The sequence below is a fragment of the Manacus candei genome, unplaced genomic scaffold, assembly GCF_025592945.1.
Source record: "Manacus candei isolate 608988 ecotype Guabito, Panama unplaced genomic scaffold, ASM2559294v1 h1tg000029l, whole genome shotgun sequence".
In the NCBI taxonomy this organism is placed as follows: Eukaryota; Metazoa; Chordata; class Aves; order Passeriformes; family Pipridae; genus Manacus; species Manacus candei.
The window spans coordinates 2,390,431-2,410,740 of NW_026138077.1; the positions used below are offsets into that span (position 1 = coordinate 2,390,431).

General features: G+C 48.1%; 2 protein-coding genes and 1 long non-coding RNA gene across 36 annotated transcripts in view; 1 reads left to right on the forward strand and 2 right to left on the reverse strand.

Annotated features, from left to right (window-relative positions):
- COL6A3 (collagen type VI alpha 3 chain) overlaps window positions 1-1,223 on the forward strand; it is a 60,937-nt gene extending 59,714 nt beyond the window's left edge. Inside the window, exons 45-46 of the mRNA XM_051791131.1 lie at window positions 17-187; window positions 364-1,223. Of these exons, the coding sequence (XP_051647091.1) occupies window positions 17-187; window positions 364-404 (212 nt within the window). The 3' untranslated portion in view covers window positions 405-1,223. The remainder of the gene's footprint in view (window positions 1-16; window positions 188-363) is intronic.
- Window positions 1-20,310, reverse strand: part of LOC127472609 (uncharacterized) — a 177,550-nt gene that overhangs the window by 98,652 nt on the left and 58,588 nt on the right. The gene's annotated exons all lie outside the window — the stretch shown is intronic.
- Window positions 17,852-20,310, reverse strand: part of LOC127472620 (uncharacterized) — a 39,797-nt gene continuing 37,338 nt past the window's right edge. For both annotated transcript variants that reach the window (XR_007905086.1, XR_007905085.1), the window contains exon 8: window positions 17,852-18,185. This is a non-coding gene — a long non-coding RNA (uncharacterized LOC127472620). The remainder of the gene's footprint in view (window positions 18,186-20,310) is intronic.

Genomic DNA, 20,310 nt, shown 5'->3' on the forward strand with positions numbered 1-20,310 from the left:
CTGCTTTTATCTGCAGCCGTGGATATCTGCTGGCTGCAGAAGGATGTGGGGACCTGCAGGGACTTTGTGCTGATGTGGTACCACGACCCCAACACCAGGAGCTGCGCCCGGTTCTGGTACGGCGGCTGCGGCGGCAACGAGAACAGATTTCACACGCAGAAAGAATGTGAAAGTTTTTGCATCTCTGGTAAGAAGGGGTCAGCCAAATCCCTGGCATTCTCAATCCCTTGCGTGGCTGTTGTGGGGTTGCTCACAATGCCAGACTCCTCAGCAAGCCCTGGCAATTAACTCAGTTACCTTCCCCCAGTATCCTGCACGGAATAACCTTATTTATTTCCTCTTTCTCCATCAAACCCCTTTCAGGGAACATCAACTCTGGTGTGATGACGACGATAAAAACATAGAGCCCGGGGCTGGCCAACACATACCTCTGAGACAGCCAGGAGCATCACCATTGCCACCTTGCCCCTATAGAAGCTAAGGGTATAGACGACCTTGCACTGTAATATTTCATGCTTTTAACTTCCAAGCAAACCCTGAAGGAAGGGGTTTGCTGCATGACCTATCAATATGGTGCTAAACTGTTTGTGGACTGAGTGCTACACATGCCAGGGTTATATTGTATAGCTTCAAAATTGCCAAATATTTACCTAATTGCAGACTGTTATTGTCTCTCAACGTGTCTCTAAATTACCCTTTTTATCCTGATTTCGGCAGTTTGCCTGACTAAGGCACCATAAAAATGAGTAAAAAAAAAAGAATCATAATAATTTCACTGCAACTTGCTACCTGCTTGCTTTGAACCTTCTCATAACTGAGTGTACCTTTACAGGAGAAGCCTTTGTGTAAGAGAGTGGCTGATTCAGATAAACAAGTGGTTCCATTTTCACTCTTCTTCTTTTATTGTTTTTCTCCTTCAGCTGGATTAGATCTCAAACTAGATCTCTTGTATACATTTGTTACCCATGTGGCCAACCGAACTAGCAAGGAAAAGGAAGCAAAGTTTCCGAATGCAAATGCACTGCTGGGACCAAGGCCTCAGTTAACAAATTTTTAAATTGTGGTGTAGGATGCCTCTGGCATTCTTCTGATGTTGTATGTTTTATAAAATACGAAGCAAAGCAATCTGGGGAGGGGGGAGCGGAGGGTGGGAGAGGGATTTTATTTTTATTGTGAATTCCGTGTCAGGAAGTCTATACAAAGAACTTTTAAATAAAGTCTAATGGAGGTTTTGAGAAACTCATGGGTTTGTCTTTGTTAAAGCCACAGTGGGTATCAGTGGAGTAGTTCTCCAGGGTTTGGAAAGCAGTTATTTGCTGGGAAATCCCCCTGTCCCTTAAAGGCAAGATGGATGTGGTATGGATATTCAGGGGAGCATCACTGAGATGCTGCTGGTAACCTGGAGTTTTCCAGCTTGGAAAAAGATGGAAACCGAGATGCCTTGGTTGTGAAATGTCCATCCGGGAAGAATTTAAACTCAGCTGGACATGGCATGGAGCAACTTGGCCTCAGCTGGCTTTGAGCAGGGTGTTGGACTTGGATGTCCCTTCAACCTCTGTGACTCAATGACCCCATAAGTATTTTCATCTGTCTCCTTTGCTGTCCACAGCCATGATTTTGACCTTTGGCTATTCCTGTCCTTATCTGAGTTCAGCCAAGGAAGCCAAAATTCACAGAAGCAATGCACATTTCCCTGCCTCTCCAAAAATCCCCCCTGAAAAGCAGGAAGCAGATGAACATGACTGCCCCAGGGCACGGGGCAGCTCTGGGCTCTGGGGCTGATGTTCCTCAATGTTCCTCAAGCCCCCATTGTGGTCTGCAGATGGGGGTGGATAACATTTCCCATTTCCTGCTGCAGGTGCAGGGAAGGAAGAAGTGAGCCTTGCAGGCACATGCCATGGAGAGGGCAACTGAACGCCAAAAGCAGGGCAGGCCCAAGGGAGAGGGCATTGACTTCTGGAGAACTGGGTTGCATTGGTTAAATTTTGGGAAGGAGACCCAGAGCTCCTTACAGTTTAGGTCTTATCCAGTGTTTTCCTCCATGGGTCAGGGTGGAACTGTCACGAGGAGAAGGCAACTTGATGCTCTCCCACTCCACATTTTGAGGTGATACTTTCTGAAGCACTTCGGATGGGTCTCCAAGGACCACGACAAGAGACATTCCACGTGTATTTTATACGATGCCTTTGGAAGCACCTCCTCCCCAACAGGATGATTTGCCCTCCATAGCACCATTTACAAGACTGAATTTAGCTGGTCCAATGCCTCAGGCTCCTTGTTCAGTGCTGCACATGATCAACAGGATTCCGAGAGCCTCACCTGAACTTGTCCAGCTGAGTGGGGCTGCAGGTCCCTATGGATCTGCAATCCAATAGGTGGGGCAAGGAGAGCTCGCAGGGCTGCTCTGGGCTTTGTCCCCGTGGGGCTGTACAGTTTTAGGCACCCCATTCTTGGCATGCAGAGCAGCCCAGATCCCAAAACCTCCCGTCAGTACTAAGCCACTTGAGTGGGGATAGGGCACAGCAGGACAGCGCTCGGCTGGGGAGGAGCCGAGCCATGGCAGCGGCACTTGGGAAACTGCACTGTTTATTTGGCACCCTGTCCGAGCACATCACAAGGGCTTCATTAAAAAAGAGGGGAATGGGTGAATGTTATTTATCTATTCTTGTAACCGGGTCTTGCAGCGGCTGCTCCCGGCTGCGGCTGCTCCCGAGGACACCGCGGTCCGCCCTGCCCTCACCGTGAATGGAGCCGTGCCCCAAACCCCCTTTTCTGCTCTCACGGGGGATAAAAGCTGTACTGAGGTTAAAGTGATCCTTCCCTTCGTCCTCCCACTCCTCTGCAGCACGGGAGAGGTTTCTCAGTGCCTGTGCCGCCTCCGTTTCCCGGGAAAGCTGCTTTCAATGAACCGTGCAGACCTCCGGGATGCGAAGGCGCAGCCCGGGCTTTCACAACTTGCCGGGCGGGGGAAGGAGGAGGAGGCTTGGGAAGGGGGCCCCTCATTCCCTCCCATGCCTGGGGCGTTGCATCGCCTCTCCCGAGCCTTTTAAGGAAGCACGTTACGCCCCGGGCCCCCGGCCAGCGGCCACGAGGGGCTACACATGGAAGTCATCTGCAGCTGGGAGCGCATCTGCCAGCGTGGCTGCGGGACCAGACCGGGAGTAAAAATAGCTCAGCGCGCTCTGCTCCCGGCTGCTCATGGGGAGCCCCGAGATCCACGCCCTGCTGCTTTTGGGGTGGCCTTAGAATCCCCTCTAAGCAGGATTTCTTATGGAGACATCCTGTCTAAACTTCCTGCATCAAAAGTGGCGTTGCTTCACCCCTGCCCAGGGGTGGGACAGCAAAGACACAAAAGTCAGACTCCAGCCTCGAATTTCCCTGCGAGCTGAGGGCAGGTTGAGGAATAAAAGAGCTTCTCTGGAATTGCTCTAAATCCCCGGAGTTTTACAGGAACGGGTCAGGGAAACCTTCGCAAGGCTGATGGAGGTTGAGCTGACCCTGACTTGGAGACCTGCATAAAGTCCAAGTGAGCCTTGAATTTAATGCTTTGTCTTCAAATCTGTGTTAATTCTGTCCCAGTCACAGAATCATAAAATGGCCTGGGTTGGAAGGAACCTTTAAAATTAACTCATTCCACCCCCTTCCACCAGCCCAGGTTGCTCCAAGCCCCATCCAACCTGGCCTTGGAGACTTCCAGAGATGGAGCAGCCACAGCTTCTCTGGGCAACCTGTGCCAGGGTTTCCCCACCCTCACAGGGAAGGATTTTTTCCTAACACCCAATCTAAACCTACTCTCTGTCAGTTTGAAGCCATCACCCCATGTCCTGTCCCTTCAAGGTCTTGTAAATAGTCTCCATCTTTTTTGTGGGGTCCCTTCAGGTACTGAAGGGAGATGGGTGAATTACAATCAGCGGAGCCAGCAGCCCTTCTTTTACTAGTGATCCTCATCATGGAGTATTTCACAGTAAGGTTGCCCAGAAGAAGCCACAAAATCCTACATCCCCTCCTGCACCCACACCTCCTCCCTAGAGGGAGTTAAACATTGAAAGCAGACCCTTAAATTTAAGACATCATCAGCATTTAATGCTTGGTTTGGTGCCCTTAATGCTGTAGCTTTGCATTTAATCCTGGCCTTCTTGGGAGACCTTCGCAAGGAGAGGCAAAGTGGCTTTGACACATTTTATTAGCCAGTATTAAATTTATTACATCTGTAAAGGAAGCCAGTCTAACAGTCCATAGATGTACACATGTACCTGCCTATCCTGTATCCTTCCAGTTAAAGAGGGTTTTCCAGCAATGCCCTACATGGCAAGTGTTGACGTTGCAAGGTCAAGAGTTGAAGGAAAAGGATGTCTTCCACGCTGGGTGTTCCTGGAAATTAGGACTGTATCCAAGTGCTTCAGCATAGATGCAGATAAAGCAGTTGAGCCTGGAGAAAAGGATCTTCACATAACTGGGGCAGAAATATGGGCATTTTCTTGGCCAGGGGTCTTCTGTGTGGCCACCACCCTACCCTTGGCCCTTCCTTCTGCTTGTGAAATGGAAGTGCTACATCTCCCAACCCTAAAATCATTAAACTTCTGAGTAACAATAAGCTGGGAGAAAGGGATTTGAAAGATCCTAGATTTTCTAGGTGCTCATTTGCTTTCTGCTTGTGTTTTATAGCCTCATAAGCTCTTCAGGGCAGAGTGGTTTCCCCCTGGGAGCAGCATCTGGCTGCACGAGCAAGCACCATGCCTGCCATCTGAGCCGACCCGAGCCCAGTATCCTGGGTGGCTTTAAATCCTGGGATCATTTTAAATCCGTGATAATTTCTCAGCCCTTGCCCAGCAGCTGTGGATCACTCACAAAATGGCAAGAGGGAGCTTGCTGGAAGCACAGCCTTCCCAAAAGCAAAGCCCGTGGCTGAATCGGACGTGGCGGGACAGACAGCCGCGGGAATGGCCGGGACTGTGCTCCAGCTGTGGGATGATTTATGGGACGGCAGGAGCGCAGCTCTTCCTCGGCTGAACGGGGCAGATCCGAACCAGATGGCTAACCTTTATCTCGACTGCTGAGGAGACAGAGGAGCAGACAGGGGAGAGAGAAAGACGTTGGAGTTTCCATTAGCTGCCGCTCCGCTGCCTTCCAAAGCCAGCTCAGAAAGAAAAATGAACACCAGGAGCCAGGAAACTTTGCTTTGGTGAACTATATGTTTTGTTTCGCCCTCCGCTGCTATAGCGACCGCACCGAAATAAAAGTGCGGCCGGCTGGGGTGACCTCATCCTACTGCTCCACCAAAATCGGGTATTGTAAAGGTATAACCTGGGCAGAGGACTGAGGACATGCCCATCGCTGTGCTCTCCAGGACAGTGGGGCTGGAAAGGGCAGGAATAGGGGGAACGAGGGCAAGAGGTTGAGGATTTTTCCCGCCTAGGGAGCAAGAGACATGGGGGAGATGTGGGAGAGTGGTGGGTGCTGCCTTGTGCTCCCAGGGAAGGGGCAGCTTTTGGCCATGGGGGATGAAAAGCTTTTGGGAAGGCTCTGTTGGGGTGGGGGTGGGACAAAATGGGGAGTACTGAGTCCAGCTCTGGGGTCCCCCAGCACAGGAAGGACATGAACCTGTTGGAGCGAGTCCAGAAGAGGCCACAGAGATGATCAGAGGGATGAAGCACCTCTGCTGTGAGGAAAGGCCAAGAGAATTGGGATTGTTCAGCCTGGAAAAGAGAAGGCTCCAGGGTGACCTAACTGCAGCCTTCCAGTACCTGAAGGGAGCTTGCAAGAAAGGTGGAGGGCATGGAATGACAGGACAAGGGGGAATGGTTTCAAACTGCCAGAGGGCAGGGTTAGATGAGATATTAGGAAGAAATTCTTCCCTGGGAGGGTGGTAAGGCCCTGGCACAGGTTGGGCAGAGAAGCTGGGGCTTCTCCATCCCTGGGAGTGTCCAAGGCCAGGTTGGACGGGGCTTGGGGTAACCTGGGCTAGTGGAAAGTGTCCCTGCCCATGGCAGGGAATGGGACTGGATGAGTTTTGAGTCCCTTCCAACCCAAACCTAGGGATTCTCTGTTTTCCAAACTCCTAGCTCCATGTCTTGCAGCCAAGGAAATACTCTAGGAATAACATCCAGCTCTCACTCATCGAAAATTAGCTTCCAAACCTGGGATGAAAGCACACCAGTGTGCTGCTGGGGATCCCCTCTGAGATGGGAGTGTCTCAATTTTAGGATATCCCAGTGGGCAAAGGCCAAATAAGCCATTGTTCTTGAAAAAAGGTAGAAATTATTTTAAAGTCTGTGAATTTATTTATATATATAATATTTAAAGCTTATAAATAGGTTCTGCAAGATGGTGAGCATGGCCAGTGAACTGAAGAGGAACCGAAGGCCTGGAAAAAAAGGTTGCTAGGGACAAAATCAGTAGTTTGTTATTTCTAAAATACCCCTCTAGCTTTCCAGCAGTGATTAATTCGGCAGATGGGGAGGTTGCGTTGGAGGTTAATGAAAAAAATGAGCATTGCATTAGAGTGACTGGAATATTGCAGAGGGCATGACACAGCCTTTGGAAACAACTGGAGCACTGCGGCCACTCTTCTACGGCGTTTGGATTTCAGGCTCCCCTGCTGCTTCCCTGCTCCAGCCCTTAGGAGATCCTTATATTTACTGATGGCAAATCTCGGATGACAACGTTCCCACTGACTGTCTAGCAGCTAAAAGTTTAAGTGCCATTTGGAAAGGAAAGTTAAATGCTCTCACTCACTGCTCACACATTTTTTCCCAGAAATCTGGCAATTTTGGGGGCAGGAATGATTTCCTAAGGGAAAAAAAAAAAAGATAATCAATGGTCTAAAAGGGAAGTTTTGCAGCAGGAAGATTAGTTACAATGAACCTGACCTTTCCCATCAAAACCCACAGCTCCACAGATCTCATGGCATTGCATTTTCCCCCAGTTCATTTTTTTTTTAAGGCTGCTAGAAGTGAGAAATGATTTTGGAAAAGCCAGAATCCTGCCCTGGGCGCTGTGCATGGCTCACTGGGTGAAACTCCAGCTCCCAGACTCCCAGCACTTGGAGTTACACAGGGGTGGATTTTGGATAAACTGACTGACAGTTTGACACACAGCAAAAAATTGCCAGATCCCAAAGCCTTTTCCAAAATAACTATTCAAAATCCCCACTTGCATTGTACTCCTTCTTTTTCTCTGTGCTTTCTCATCCTTCATCCCTTTTCCTTGGGGTGCAAACCATGGGCAAAGGCACCACAGCTCTGCATCGTCCTCTGTGACCCCCAGCAATAGATGCAGGTGGTCTTGGGCTGGCAGAAGCATTATATTTAATGTTATTTCTCCCTCAGGATGAATTATTTAATGCTATTTCTCCCCCAGGATGGAGAAAGGCAGAGGGGCACCCCCAGAGCAGCCTGGAAGCTGCATCTCCTCTTCCTGCCTTAAAAACCTGTAGGTTGTAGGTGTCAGTCCGGGAATAAGGCAGCAGATTGGCCAATGAGACACCTAAAAATGCAAATATTACCTTGGAAAACCTCAGTGGCCAAGCCCACGAGGTCTCTGAGGACAGCCACAGCTTCTCACACAGGTATAACACAGACTAAGCAGCTTAGGGACCTCTGAACTCGTGGCAGCTGCCATGAGTGACATTAGGTGACATCTCCAGATTGCCTGTAATTTTGGGAAACGTCCTAGCAAGCAGAATTAGAATTATTTTCCCAGGAAAGGCTTTTTCTTGAAGTCAGTTGACTCAGAGCATCCTGCCAATGCAGCCCAAAGGACCCCTTTATGCCCACTTCCCAGCAGGACGGGGTGGATCAGTTGGGTTTAACACCTAAATACAAAAGCCTTGTCAAGTGCTAGAAAAATATCTGCAGTTTGGAAGATTTTAACAAGCTCTGAAGTACTTGGGATTAAAGCCAGCTTCATCCTGGAAGTGGGAGAGGAGCAAAGAAGGCAGGTGTCAATGCCTGAGAAGGGCACAGGCCCTCAGGGATGGGGTTAATCCCAGATTAAACACCTTGATGAGAAGACTGAGGAGAGACCTCATAAGAGGCTAAAACTTCCTCAGGAGGGGAAGTGAAGGGGCAGGCCCTAATCTCTGCTCTCTGTGAGCAGGGATGGGACCTGAGGGAATGGCTGGAGCTGAGTCAGGAAAGGTTTAGTTTGGATCTCAGGGAAAGGTTCTTCCCCCAGAGGGTGGTGGGGCACTGACCAGGTTCCCCAGGGTTTGGTTACAGCCCCAAGGCTGCCAGAGCTCCAGGAGTGTTTGGACAACACCCTCAGGGACAGGGTGGGATTGTTGGGGTGTCCTGGGCAGGGCCAGGAGCTGGACTGGATGGTCCTTGTGGGTCCCTTCCAGCTCAGGTGACTCTAATTTGGGGGCTACATCCAATTTTTAGTGGGTTTTTTCCCCAATCTGAACAAAGCCATATCTGCCCTATTTTCCTGCCCCAGTTGCCTTGGGAAGGGATGTAGGTATACAGAAAAGGATGGTTACTCTTCCCACCTAGGGCTTGCATCACCCCACAGCTTCAGAAACCGTCAACCATCACCTGCATATCTGCATTTAACAACCCAGGTCTTTTTTCACTTTTCCACAGCTTTTTTAATCCCTCATCCATTTGGCCCCTCCCTATTCAAAGCCCCCACTTTTGAGACCTCAGTTCTGCCACAGACATTTGAGCCATTGCTGGACGGGGAAGACTGAAAAGGGCACCTCGTTTCCACCCCTCCTCTTCTGCCACTGCAACAGGCAGAGCAGCTGGAATGCTGCATCCTTTTTCTAGTTTTTTTTTGGGGGGGGGAATAAAAAGGTATTTTTATTTGCAGTCTGGAACCAAACTCATTGCAAAAGATCAGCTGTACTCTGGTCAGCCCCGTGCATCATCCCTGCAGCTGCGTTCCACCGCAGGGACATCTGATGCTGCTGGTCACGTAAAGACGGGCAGGAGAACATCCCCCTCACAAATTTCCTTTGGCAACCTGTGCCCTGGAGTGCTAAGCTCTGCTCTTTTCCAAGGGGACTTGAGGATTTCCCAAAGCAGTGCTGTGCTGATCCCTGGATGCCCATGTTCCCAGCTCCCCTCCTTGCAGCGCGGGCTCAAAACTTTTTCCCAGATGGGTTTCCCTATGTGGGGGCAACTCATCCTGAATCACAGAATCTCAGACTGGTTTGGGGTGGAAGGGACCTTAAAGATCATCTCATTCCAACCCTCCTGCCAGAGGGTTTTCCTTTGCTACACGCTCCACAACTGTGCATCCTGCTGAATTCCTCCAGGCCTGCGAGAGGCTGCATGTGATGAGTTTCCCATGGGGGAGCATGGGAGGAGTTGCAGTTCCCAGGCACTGCCAAAATCCACTATCTCCCCATGAGTTTTCATCCCACCTTTGCTTCCTTGGCATTTTCAGCAGGCAGGGAGAGGCCCAAGCCCTGTTTGTCAGCCCCCAACCTGCCAGAAGCACGAAGGAGCTGCAGGAACTTGGTGCAGCAGTGAATGCTTGAGCCTTCCCTCAGTTCTGGGATACCACGGGGGGAACAACCCTTTAGCAGGTACAGAGTAGAGAGGATGAGTAGCAAGGATTTATTTCTGCAGAAGATGCATCTCCTAAATGACCGCCTCTTCCTCCCCAGCCCCAGCTCCCTACACGTCTGTCTGCACCAGAAATCTCAGGAATTTCCACAGCACTGCTCTCAGGAAATCTCTGCATTTCTCACAGACATGCCTAAGAAGGGACATCGATTGCACAAGATGGTCCCAGCACAGGGGAAGTGAGAGTTCAGGGAAAAAAAAAAAAAAGAGACAAAAATCGCAAGCAGCAATTGCTCTTGGAAAAAGCAGTCAGAAGTTTGAAGCGTGTCCAGACCACTGCTCTGGAAATCAAGTTGAAAAATCTTGTGACATCAGGCTCTCTTAGGGGGTCGCTGCTATTTCCCAGCTGTAAAACCCTGGGAATGTTGCTAGCAGCCCATGGTGGATTTAGAAGAGCTAGAAAGACAAGGTTGCAGTGGCCAAGCAGCATCTTATAGAACCATTAAGGTTGGAAAAAGTCATTAAAACTGGAAAACACCTCCAAGATCATTAAGTCCAACCTGACTGATCCCCCACCTTGTCAATTAGACCAGAGTCCAGTCGTTCCTTGAACACCTCCAGGGATGGGGACTCCCCCATGGGCAGCCCCTTCCAATGCCTGACCACCCTTTTAGCAAAGAAATTCTCCCTAATATCCAGCCTGACCCTGCCCTGGCACAGCTTCAGGCCTTTTCCTCTTGTCCTGTTCCTTGTCCCCAGCAAGCAGAGCCCAACTCCCCCAGTTCTCCCCTCCTGTCAGGGAGTTCAGTGGTCATTGTACACATTGTGGCACCTCTGGCAGCTCAGTTTTGGAAAGCACAAAACACAAATAACTCTCCATAGGTAGCAAATCCCCATGGGTTTGTTCTGAAGGTCCAGCTGCATCCCGGTTTCACCCACCTCCGGCCTCAGAGAGCCTCAGTGGGAACTTTTGCTGTGAGACAAAATTGGCACCTCTGGACACCTGATTTCAGGCCAGGCATCTTGAAGGAGATAAATATTTGCATTTTTGAAATGAGCACACACTTATTCCAAGAAGGGTCGCTGGAAGTTTATGGATATATTAGCAAGTCACATGTAGATGGATGGAGATGGTTATCCCAAAGAAGGCAGCACAATCCTGAATTGGTCAGCAATTGTATCCCCTAGGAATAAGGGGGATACCTCCAGATTTTGGAGGTTGGAAATGGAAAAAAAAAGAAAAAAAAGGAAATTTAACAATAAAATATATAAGAGGAGTTTGTCCTGCTTGCTGAGCAGTGGGAGATGATGGATACTCCACGGACATGGAGCAGCAAGAGAGGCACTGGGCTGAGCTCTGTGGTTGAGCATCGTCTCCCTGCCTCCCACACAGATCTGGGACCCAGCCGTGAGCTCATCACTGGGGGGGTGCCAGCCTGACCCAGGAGGGAAGGGAAGGAGAGGAAAGGCAGCACGAGGAAAAGGAGGATCAAAAAGAAAAAAGGAAGGAGGGGGTTGGGGTAAAAGAAAAGGAAAATGGAAAACATATGTGTATTTAAAAAACTAAACCAAAGGAAAGAGGAGAAAAGAAAGAGGGAAGGTAAAAAAGGAAAATGGTAAGTATATATATATATATATGGAAAAGGAAAAAGGGGAAAAGATAAAGGAAAAAGGGAAAGTAGAAAAGGAAAAAGAAAAAATAAAGAAAAAAAGGAAACAGACAAAAGGAAAAAGGAGAAAGACGAAAGAAAAAAAGGAAATAGGAAAAATAAAATTAAAAAAAAAAGAAAGAGAAAGAAAAAGAAAAAAAAAAAAATAGAAAAAAAGCTTGAGGCCGTGTCCAAATGCACCTACAGCAACTCACAGAAGGAACAAGAAGTGGGATGGGGACCAGGGCAGGGCCAAGGGAGTTTTTTCCTGCTGAAAACAGCTTCCCTGCCAAACCCAGAAATGGGGGGAAAAATCATCTTAACTTCAATGCCTTTTGAGCCCACATGAAGTGGAGCTTTGAGCCCTGTGTGTATTTAACACATGTAACAGCAGGGAACTCTCCTGGCCCAAGGGGCTGAAAAGGGGCTGGCTTTGGGATTCCACAGACCTCTTTGCTCTCCGTGAGACTGGCAGGGGGCAACTGCCACAGCACACACGCAGACAAGGAGGGGTGGAAGTAAATAACCCTCTCTGTGGAGAACCAAGTGTATTTTTGAAGACCCTGCTTGGCTGGTCTCCCCTCTGAGCTGGTTGAGACAAGGGGATGATTTGTGGCCACAAATCCCTGCGTGAGATTTGGAAGAGGTCCCTTGCTGACATTACAGCTGCTGTCTCCTGCTCTAAAGGCCAGGCTGGTGGAAAAAAAGGAGAACTTACTTCATCAACAGCCACAGCAACTTTAACACTCATGCAGTTGCCATCGTCTGCTCTGGTTCCTGCATGACTGGGATTGCACCATGGAGCAGGATCCCATGGGAAAGCCTGTGGGGCAACTCATCCCCTGCCTCTCCAACAATACAATTGCATTTTCCCAGGAAGGTTCTACAACTTCTGCAGAAATGTGCTTCAGCCACAGAGGAGCTCAGTTACAAAAACCCCATGTACTCACAGAATCACAGACCGGTTTGAGGTGGAAGGGACCTTCAAGATCATCTACTTCCAACCTCTGCCTTGGGTACTCAAGCTGTCCTCATCTCATCTCACCTCACAGTAAGCCACTGATAAAGCCTCTTAACCATCCTCTGGGAATCGTAAAAGCACCTTCAAGGCAGCACTTTATCTGTACTGCCCCTATGGGAGCCAGCTTGGAGCACACCCACAGGCTGGCTTGGGCAGAGCCTGGCGATGGAGGGGGGTTTGTACACCCAGAGTCAGCAAACTCTGCCAACAAAATTGATGATGCCAGCACTGGGGGACTAAGAAGAACCCAGCCCTCGGGTAGCTACAACCCACCTGCACTGTGACTTTTCTGGAATCATTTTGTTAGCAAGGCCAAGTGGATAAGGAGACTTTCCTCCCAGTGGCAAATCCAGCCCTGCTGATGGCCTGAAGGATGTGAGAAGTGAGTGAGATTCCAGCATGTTTTAAGCTGTTTCCCTTTAGGGTGGGAATCAGAGATGTGCTGTGGGGAGCTCGGGGTGGAGCAGGGGGCTGCTTCTCCATACAATCCCCCTGGGGATGCAATCCTACCCTAAGGTGGGAGATTGGCACCAAGATGGGGCCTTTCCATCCTTCTGCAGTAATGACCCTTCTCATTGCAGCCTTTCCCCACATTTTTTTAACCCCATGTTCTCACACCATCCCAGTCCTTAACTACTAAACAAGCCTTGATACTGGGTGTCCCTTGCAACCCTACAAACATGACTAATTCCTCAGGACACAGCAAAAACAAGTCAATAACTCATCCAGCTCTCCAAGCCCTAGGCTTTGCCATTTTTCAGAAACTCAGGGGTGGATACTGGCTGATCCAAGGCAGAAATTCTAGTAATTTCCTCCAATTAGTATCTTTTTCCTTTACTTCACTGACACAATTTTCTGCAGAGAGTTTTACTGCATCATGAGGTGTCTCATGTTTTACAGGGACGGCCAAACACCTCCTTGAAACAGCAACTGACTGCCCAAGCTGGGCTCAAAGAAACTCGGTGCTTTCTAGAAATACTTTAATCTAATAATACCTTAATCTGGGAAAACTTCAAGCTTTGGTTTAACTTTGCACCCTCTCATTTCCTGGGGAGTTTACTGTATGAGAAGACAAAACCACTCCTCCGTCCCCCAGTGGCACGGGGTTGGTTGAAAATGTGTCCCCAAAAGCTTTGCTATTTAGCTGCTTTCTCCATAATTTTTTTGGATGAAACAATATTTCTCAGAGAATAAAAGCCAGACGTGAGAGCCCGACATTCCTGGCAGCCACTTGGGGCAGAAAGCTGGCAGGTGACCCCACGCTGCTGGGCCACGCTGGAAAAAATGTCCTTGTCCCACTTCTGATCCCATTCAGAGCTGAAAACCGTGATCACCCCTCCCCTGAAAATCCAGACAGGAGAAAACAAGTTTCTCTATGAAACAGCTTAAAAGAAAGCAAATTAGTGAAAGTTTGAATACCCCACTTCTCACAGGGGCAGGAAAATTCCCAGAGCACAACGTTGAGCTGGCTGGCAACAAGGTTTCCCAGCTCCTTCCACACCATGGCCATATACTGGGAAAACCCAGTACCCAGGGATGTGTCACCAAGGCGATTCCTGCTTTCCTTCTCAATTTTTAATAAAAGTTCATTATTTCTGGAGCATCCATCCTTTGCTGGGGTCAGCAAATGCACAGAGAGAGATGAACTTACTCAGTCTCACCCCTGATTCCTTATCATCCCACTTTCCCACACATCCAGCTCCTTCACTTCCATTATCATCCAACAGCATCAAGGATAAAAATACATTTATTTCCATGATTTTCCTGGTGTTATTCTGGCAATCAGTAGGATAAAGATGAGAGACTCCAAGGGGGTGATGGTGGAGGGCAGATTTTGGGGTGTGGGAGGAAATCCTGAGGTAAAAAAAAATGCAGATTTTGGGGTGAAAAGACAAATTTAGGGGCTTGGGAGAAAATCCTGAGATAAAAGGGGCAGACTTTGAGGTTAAAAATGCAGATTTTTGGGTGTGGGGCACATTATGGGGTAAAAAAGGTGGAATTGGGGGGGTGTGGGGAAATCCCAGGTTAAAAAAAATGCGGGTTTTGCAGTCTGAGGCAGATTTTGGGGGGTGTGGGAAATTTCTGAAGTAAAAAAAAATAAATGCAGATTTGGGGGTGAAAAGAGCAAATTTTGGAGTGTGGGAGGAAATTTTGAGGTGAAAATGCAGACTTTGGTCTGAGGCAGATTTTGAGGTGTTGAGAAACAATTCTGAGGTAAAAAATTCACATTTTGGGGTCCAGGGCAGATTCTGGGGTGAAAAGGCAGATTTTTGGGGACAGGGAGTGGGGGAAATCCTAAGGTTAAAGAATGCAAATTTGAGTGATCTGGGGCAGATTTGGGGGTAAAAAAAGCGTATCTGTGGTTTGTGAGGAAATTTTGAGTTAAAAAATGCAGACTTTGGGATATGAGGCAGATTTTGGAGTGAAAAACTGCTGATTTGGGGATCTGAGGAAGATTTGGGGATCTGAGGAAGATTTGGGCATTAAAAGCGATTTTGGGGTGCAAAGGGAAATTCTGAGATAAGAAATGCAGATTTTGGGGTCTGGAGGCAGATTTGGGGCTGAAAAGGGTAGATTTTGTGTAGAAGGTGCAGATTGTGGAGCCTGGAGGGATATTTTGAGGTGGGAAAGGCCAATCTGGGGTGAAAAAGGCAGATTTGGGGCTGGAGGATGAGGGCAGAGGTTTCTGGGCCAGCCCAGGAGAAAGGCTGCAAATGCCCTTTGCATCCACCCTTTGCTCTTGCTGTTGCTTCTGACCAGTGCTGGGAAGTGCTGCTGGGTGGTTTGTGTCCCACAGAGAGAAACATCTTTCTCCTGGATTTTTGCCTGAGGTTGCTCATTTTCATCTGATATGCAAAAATCCCTCCTATTTCAGACGCGAGGCCTCGGTATTTTCTTCAGTCCTGAACCTCTCACATGATTGCACTGGCACAGAAGCCAGAAAAGTTTAGTCATGGTCTGTGTCCCTCCTGTGCCAAGGAGGACAGAAATGAAAACAACCGCTTTCAAAGGCAGTTGATGGACTGAATCCCAGCCCAGAGCTAACGGGCTGGAGACACATTTGTCCCAGGAATCCTGTTAGCCACACACACACCTTCTCAGTCAAACAAAAGGAACCTCCCATTCCAAAAACCTGCAGTTTCAGGCAAATGATTGAACACAGAAAAAAACCAAAAGTTGAAGACTTTGAAAAGAAGTTTGTGTTAGAGGGTATTTCCCGCCTTTCTCAGTTTCCTTGAGCTCTGCCTCAAGGAAATGGCAATGATCCTCCCTTCTCACAGCACCTGATGCTGGAGACCTCAGATCCCTCTGGTCTCCTGCTCCATCCTTGCCACTGCCTCTAAGGAAGCTATTCTTCCATCTCTGCCTCAGCTCTTCCCAAATAAACTGAGTCAAACCTCAGGAAAATCCTGATGTTACCATAAATATAGGGGGTTTTGAGGAAAAACTCATGTCATCTTTCTTTAATTTATTCCCTTCAGTGTTAGGAGTTTCATACTGAATCTCATACTGAATTTGATATCTGTGAATCCTTCCCCAGGAAGGACTGGGAACTCCCCATGGGCTGGGATTTCAGGGCAGATCCCAGACCAGTGTATGAAAAGTGGATAGCTCCACAATCCCAGTGACTGCTGTGGTTTTCACTCTCATTTTTATTTCTTCTGAAAGAAAGAACAAAGCAAAAGAAAAACCCAATCAATGCTTCCCTTGTTTTTAAAGCAGAAATTCCTAGTTGGCCTGCTGACACTACCTGAACCTGTCTCTGCTGCATGTAGTGCTCAAAGGGGGCTGAAATGAAGTCTTGTCCCAGAGCAAGGGCAGCCAAAATTCAGGTTTCTGCACACCAAACTTCATTCCTCTGCCCTTCAGCTCCATGCCCAGGTCACTGTGCTGGAAGACACGGCTGCAAATGTCCTTTGCATGGATCAGGGCAGGACTTTGCCCCTTTTTTCTGCTGAAAAACTACACTGACTTTATGTAACGTGTATATATCTATCCCTGGAGATACATAATGGGTTAATCCATAGAATGACTTCAGTAATCAGGGTCAGATGTGCATGAATGACTCAACTAATGTGTTCATGGAACAAATATCCCTGTTCCTGATCCCTGGCCTTAAAATAAGTGGAACCATAAAGTGGAAGCAGTCATGTGGTCCCTCTTGGTCCTGACATCCCTACCTCTGCTCCTTACCTGCACCCTGCTAGAAGCAGCTCAGCTACATCTCTTCAGATTTGCTTGTATTTTGCTCACACATTCAGGACAGGAGTAAATGAGGGCTGTGCAACAGAACAGTGAAACTGGGTGATTTGCTAACTAGCTCTAATTTAGTTGGACATCCATACCTGACATGTCAGAGGACACATCTGTGTGGAAGCATGATGTGCAGCTTAGGCTGGGCTGGTGCCAGATTTGGCTCTGAAACTAAGCTGTGGAGAGAAGCCGTGGACTGGATGCAATTTCCATCAGTTCTGTAAAAACCTCGCTTCTGAAGACTTTTAAAGGTCTTGAAAATCTCCACTGAGCCATGTGGAGGGCCAGACTCTAGGAAGGGTATGAGGTGGGTGATAACAAGCAGGGCTGAAACCCTCGAAGGACTAAGAAATATGAAAGGCCAAGTTGAGCTGGACTGTGGGGGCAAGCAGTGAAGCTCCACATGATGCATCCCAAAAGAGAGGAGTTTTGCTCCAGAAAGCCAACACAACAGGTCCACAGATACCATCAAGGAGTTTTAGGAAGAAAATGCGTGGCAGAGAAAATTCTGAAGTGGTGAGGGGCTGGGCAAGTTGTAATGGGAAAGAACAAATGAATGTGGAAAAAAGTTCACTACAAAGTAAGAGCTTGCATTGGTCAAATGGCTAAAACTGTGGGGAAACTCAGATGGAAGGAGAAGCAATTCAAGTCCCTAGTCCTTAAATGGATAAAAATGCTCAGAATCATTGGAAGCAACATCAGGACAAATGCTGTCCACAAGCTCTGCCAAGGCAGAGGCTGCACAATTAATGCTCTGTGAGCAAGACACTGCCAGTTTCAAGGACATCTGGAAGGAACTAGTGTCCAGAGCTACTGCTAAACAAATGTGCAATCTGGCTAAACAACTAACCTGGAAACACCTTCATGATACAATCCTGCTGCAGTCATTTAAGTGGGAGAAAAAAAAAAAAGAGGTAAAAATTGTCATAGAAGAACATGAGCAGCACCTCAGGTTTCAGGAAAGTCATGTTGCCCAAAGTCTTGGGGAAGGCTTAAATGGTGAGTGAAGTTAAAATTAAAATCAAAATAAACTTGCAATCTTAGGATCCCAAACAGAGAGAGGGAGGCTACCTGCTCCTCTGGATGGAATGATGAATCGTTCCCAGGGTGAGGAGTCCCACGGTATATTTGGGTTTCCTCCACTGTCACCTACCAGTCATTTTCCCCACACTGCATGAGTGGACCTTGACTGCTCTCCCCTTTCAAGGAACAGTCTTTTGCTGCTTAACTGTGCAAATAAATTCCAAATACAGGATTTTCCAAGTTCCAATTTTAATTTGTTGTTCTAACAACATGCCTGAAACATTTAAGCCCCAAGGAATCTGGGAGCAATATAAGCAGTAACAGACTAACCAGTAAAAAAAAAAAAGAATCAAACCAAACAAAACAAAAACAACAAAAAGAACCAACCAACAAACAAACAAAAAAAACCCCCACAGAACAGTGGCTTCTTTTCAAGGAAGATACACTATTTAGGTTTAAGTCAATTTACTGGTAGTTTCAGGTAAATTATAGGAATTTTATAGGGTGCAAAATGCCCTGGTACTTGTCAGATATATGGCAAATAATACTGTTCTCCTCAGCCAGGAACAAAATGTGGGGATATCTCCATTTTAGGAAGTGAGCTGTTATTTCACTTCTTCTGGCCAACAGAAGCCCTTGCACAACACACTTTACTGTCTCCAGTATTTTCAATTTTCAACAGATCTCCCTGTTCCCTCTGTGTTCAGTCATGGTTCCTTAAAAACACTTAAAAAGAGAAAGGCAAGATACGAGGACCGATTCTGGTGGAAGGTGTCCCTGCCCAGGGCAGGGGGGTTGGAACTAAAATGATCTTTACAGTCCCTTCCAACCCAAACCATTCTGTGATTCTATGATTTCAGAACCATCTCCTTCATAGAGTGAGAAGATACTGTGCAAATGTGAAATACTGCTTCAAATCATTTACTGGCTGGTGACAAGGTTTTGGTCTGAGCTGCATAACGAGCAACCACAAGATGTTGTACAGAGAAACAGTCCCCCAGCAAGGACACAGAACCCCACAGAAGGCTGAGGGACAGTGAATAGCACAGGGGCAGGAGGAAATGTGAGTGCCAGTCGCAGCAGCTCCAAACTCAGAGATGTAAGAAGCAGGTAAACCACATGCATGGCCAGTCCAGGTCAGCCCAGTCCCCTACATCTTCACCTCAGCAAGGGTGATATGTCAGGCACTCATTTTATTGCACTTCTGCCTTGCAGTGCTTCTTCAGTGACGAATCACAGAATCATTAAGGTTGGAAAAAACCTCCAAGATCATCAAGTCCAACTGTTAACCCAGCACAGCCACGTTCACCACTAAACCATGTGCCCAAGTGCCACATCCACACTCCTTTTGAGCACTTCCAGGGGTGGTGATTCCACCACATCTCTGGGCAGCCTGTTCCAGTACTGGAATATTGAGTCTGGACAGAACTTCCCACCTTGCAGAGACCCCCCCTAAGGGTGCTGCAGCACACAGCCCTGCTCCCCTGCACAGTCACAACTCCACACAGACTTACCTCAGGGACATCAGGAAAGCAGGGAGCTGTGACAAGGGTTTCTGCTTGCAGATATCACTTACCAAACCCTGGCTTCATGCCAGTGGCTGGACCAAGCTAACATCAGACCAGCAAACCAACCCATGGGACAACAAATCTGGCAGAGCCTTCCCAACACACTGGATTAGCTGGGCTGTCCCAAGGCCATCGGTGCTTAGCTGGGCTGTCCCAAGGCCATCGGTGCTTGGTCACACACCAGCATTTGTCTCCAAAGGAGGCACCTCAGTGAAGAGTGGTAGCACAGCACATGTGGTATGATGGGACCATCAGAGAAGTACTGCCCTTCTTGCTCTCAACATGGAAAGAAAATCACTCCATCACCCGAAATGGTCCAGCAGCAGATCTGGCTTCCAGGCCAGCGGGACCATGAGGTGTTGGAAGATTTGTCCATCACTTAATGCACTGCCCCAGTGAGCTCCAGAGAGCCTGTGCTCAGCCCCAGGCCCGTAAGGAGGGAGGAATAAAGGGCTGGGAGCTCAGGGCTGTTTGGAGGTAGGACATCCACACTTGGCCCAAAGCACTCTCAGGGCAGCTGCTTTGATCTCTCTGTGACTGCATTAATGTGCAGAGCAGAAATATCTGGCGGTCAGCTGGGACAACATACAGCACAGCTGGGGACCCCAGAGGAATCTGAGGCTTTCTGAACTTCTGCAAACACTTCCTTCTTTTTTTTTTTTCTCCCATCCCTTTGCTTTTTTCCCTAAAAAGTGTGGTTTTTTTCCCAGGGAGAGATGTCAAGCTCATGATGTAACAGCTAAAGTGATGGCTGTTCTTTAAGACAGTAGGGATGTGCAGTCACAGAAGTATGAAAAATTATGGGAAAAGTATCTTTAATAAATCAGCCTCCTCTCATCAGCGTACAGAACTGATCTTTAAATCCAAAAACTGCCTTCAGATACACACATCAGCCCCAAATCTCCAAACATCACTTATATGTGCCCAGATAATTGTGCCTGGCTTAAAACAAGAAGGTTTACTTTTTTACTCTGTTCTTGTACTGCATTGCAGAAGGAATTCTTCCCTGGGAGGGTGGGGAGGCCCTGGCACAGGTTGCCCAGAGAAGCTGTGCCTGCCCCATCCCTGGAAGTGTTCAAGGCCAGGGTGGACGGGGCTTGGAGCAACCTGGGATAGAGAAAGGTGTGGTGGAAGGGGGTGGAACTGGATGAGCTTTCTGGTCCCCTCAAACCCAAACCATTCTATGATTCTATGATTTATTTTATGATTAAAGCACAAGTCACTGCTCAGCAGCTGGGCTACTACCAACCCACTGAGGTACCACTCGGCAGTGAAGGGACCCA